The sequence below is a fragment of the Fulmarus glacialis genome, unplaced genomic scaffold (assembly GCF_000690835.1).
Source record: "Fulmarus glacialis isolate BGI_N327 unplaced genomic scaffold, ASM69083v1 scaffold23135, whole genome shotgun sequence".
NCBI lineage: Eukaryota > Metazoa > Chordata > Aves > Procellariiformes > Procellariidae > Fulmarus > Fulmarus glacialis.
Window position 1 is genome coordinate 3,605 of NW_009212631.1, and position 2,307 is coordinate 5,911.

The 2,307-nt window shown below is 43.4% G+C and overlaps 1 protein-coding gene across 1 annotated transcript in view; it reads left to right on the top strand.

The window, feature by feature from the left end:
• Positions 1-2,307, top strand: part of LOC104076921 (ankyrin repeat domain-containing protein 26-like) — a gene marked incomplete at its 5' end in the record, with an annotated part of 16,329 nt that overhangs the window by 2,578 nt on the left and 11,444 nt on the right. The window contains one exon of the mRNA XM_009577948.1: positions 1,773-2,054. Coding sequence (XP_009576243.1) covers positions 1,773-2,054 — 282 coding nt within the window. The remainder of the gene's footprint in view (positions 1-1,772; positions 2,055-2,307) is intronic.

The following is a 2,307-nucleotide window of genomic DNA, read 5'->3' on the forward strand; positions in this document are numbered from 1 at the left end:
TCCCTATACTTCTTTTCATGTTGTTGATTTTTTTCCTGGCTGTATTTTGGAATTGATTGACTTTTCTTCATGCTCCTTCTACTGTTATGACAGTGGATGACTAGCTAATACTAATGTAGTTATCATCACGGGTAAAGATGAAAACGTTATGTGCAAAGTGGTATCTGCAAGGGCACATCAAGGGCAAGCTGCCCTGTGGAGGAAGGGCAAGCTGAGAGTTGCAGCAGGGTTCATGACCTCACGGGCCAGGGAACAGTCCCACAGGCCTTCACCAAGAAGAGCAGAACAGGTCCGGTGACAGTAAGCAGCGTCAGCCAAGAGTGCAGATCACCAGGCCAGTCCATAGGGAACGCACAGGTCTGCAGTCCAACCAGGACGTCACGTCCATGGGTGAGGGCCAGGGCTTGAGAGCAACGTGGCCCAGCACAGGCCTGGCTGCAGCTTGAGACTGTGGCAGCATCTTCTAGGTCTGACAGATTAATTCCTTCCCAGGAAGGGAGGGGAGTAACACCGCCATAACTTGAACAAGTGTATGAAGTTGGTTTTGCCCAAGATCATCCCCTGAGCCGTCTTAGGCATGAGTTGAGCAGGAGGCAGTTCAGGTTTTGCTCTTCTAAATGGTGTCATTGCTTCTCAGGCTCGATGCGGTGAGGTGGTGCAGAAAAAGTTCTGTAACTTACTGCTCACTAGTAGCTGTCTCAGCCCATCTTTCCCTTGTCATGGGGACCTAGAAGTAGAGTTCCCAGAAGTGCTTTTGAGGTTGCTTTAGCTATTCAGTAGCATGTAACCTTTTACCTATTTCTCTGCTCATTACTCGGACTGTTGCTAAAGCAGCCATGTTTCACAGCTACGTTTGTGTTTAGAAGGTATTGTAGAATGAGTCAACTGCCTTTGCAGTGGCTCATTTTCAGTCCAAAAGTTAGCATTTTTGTGTTTCTGTTGGAAGAGTTATTTTGAGTGACGGGGAAGGGCATTACATTTAGGCAGTTTTTAAAAAGTCTAAAATTTCTACTTTCTGTTAGAGACTCTTTCAAGTGTTTACTATGCTAGTTTCCTCTACTGTTTTTTTAATAAAAGACAGGACGTCATGTTTTATGTTCAATAGATATAGAAAAGGAATGTTTCTGGAGGGAGGAAGAGGAGGAAGGAGCTGTAGTTGACCATTGGGACCTATTGAAAGTCTGATATTTCCTGCAATTTTTTGAAAATAACTGCAGGTTTGACCTAGAGAGAATACGTCTTCCTCTACCGCTGCTGTAAAAACTCTGTTCTGAACCATTATTTACAAACCTCTCAGAGTAATGGAAAAAAAGAGTATCTGTTTCTTGTCTTGTCAGTTCTGTAATGAAGCTTTGACTGTGGTGACAGCATGTAAAAATTCCTCTAAAGCATGATACATCTTGTTTCTGATGAAACCAGAAAGTGGCTAGGTATGGGTGTGTTTGATTTCCTATGAGCATATGAGCATCTCACGGAAGAATAGTCCTAGTGCTTTTCAGCCTAGCCCTATGGGTGAAATGCTGCTAGTTTGGTACCTCTTGATCTGTGACTTAGTGCAGAAGACCTGAGAAAGGATGGGAACCCGAGGGGTCCTATCAGAAATGATGTGAAAGCTGTTCTTGTTTTAAAAGAAGAGCCTGATTTCACTTTGGTTTTAATACTGAGTCAGCAGATGGCAAATATAGTCTCAGTGGCCAATCCCTTTGCGGATTTTCAGAGTTGACTAATTTTAGATCCTTCTGAGTTCCTGGGCTTTTTTTTGCTGTCTACAGGTTGGTGAACTTTCCCAGCAGCTGGAGATAGAGTCTAAAAAATGCATGCAGCTAGAAGCACAAAATCAGGATTTGCGAGAAGAGCTATCCACCATGCGTGGGAACCATGAAAAACTGGAGAAGAGCAAATGCCAGCTGAAAGAAGAGGTGGCTAACCTCAAACATCATTTGGAGACTAACATGGTGGATCACAGCCAAATAGAACAATATAAAAGAGAGATGGAAGAACGAGCCGGACAAGAAATAAGACAAAAACTACAAGAAGTCAATCTATTTTTGCAGGTAAGTGAATTTCTTTCTTGTGTCTGTAGTCTCTATTATATTATATACTTTTGTTGCGGTCGTCATTTTTTAGTATTTTATTTTTGGTGCCTGATTCTGTGTGTTAGTGCTGTACTTCTGTCTTTCTGAAGGGCAGTGGGAGAAGGGAATATGGTTGGGCAAGAGTGCTTTCGTGTGTGTAATGTGCCTGCAGGTCCCTGAAACAAAAGCTTGCCCAAGGTAGATTTCCATTTTGCAGTTCTTGGGCGGGGGG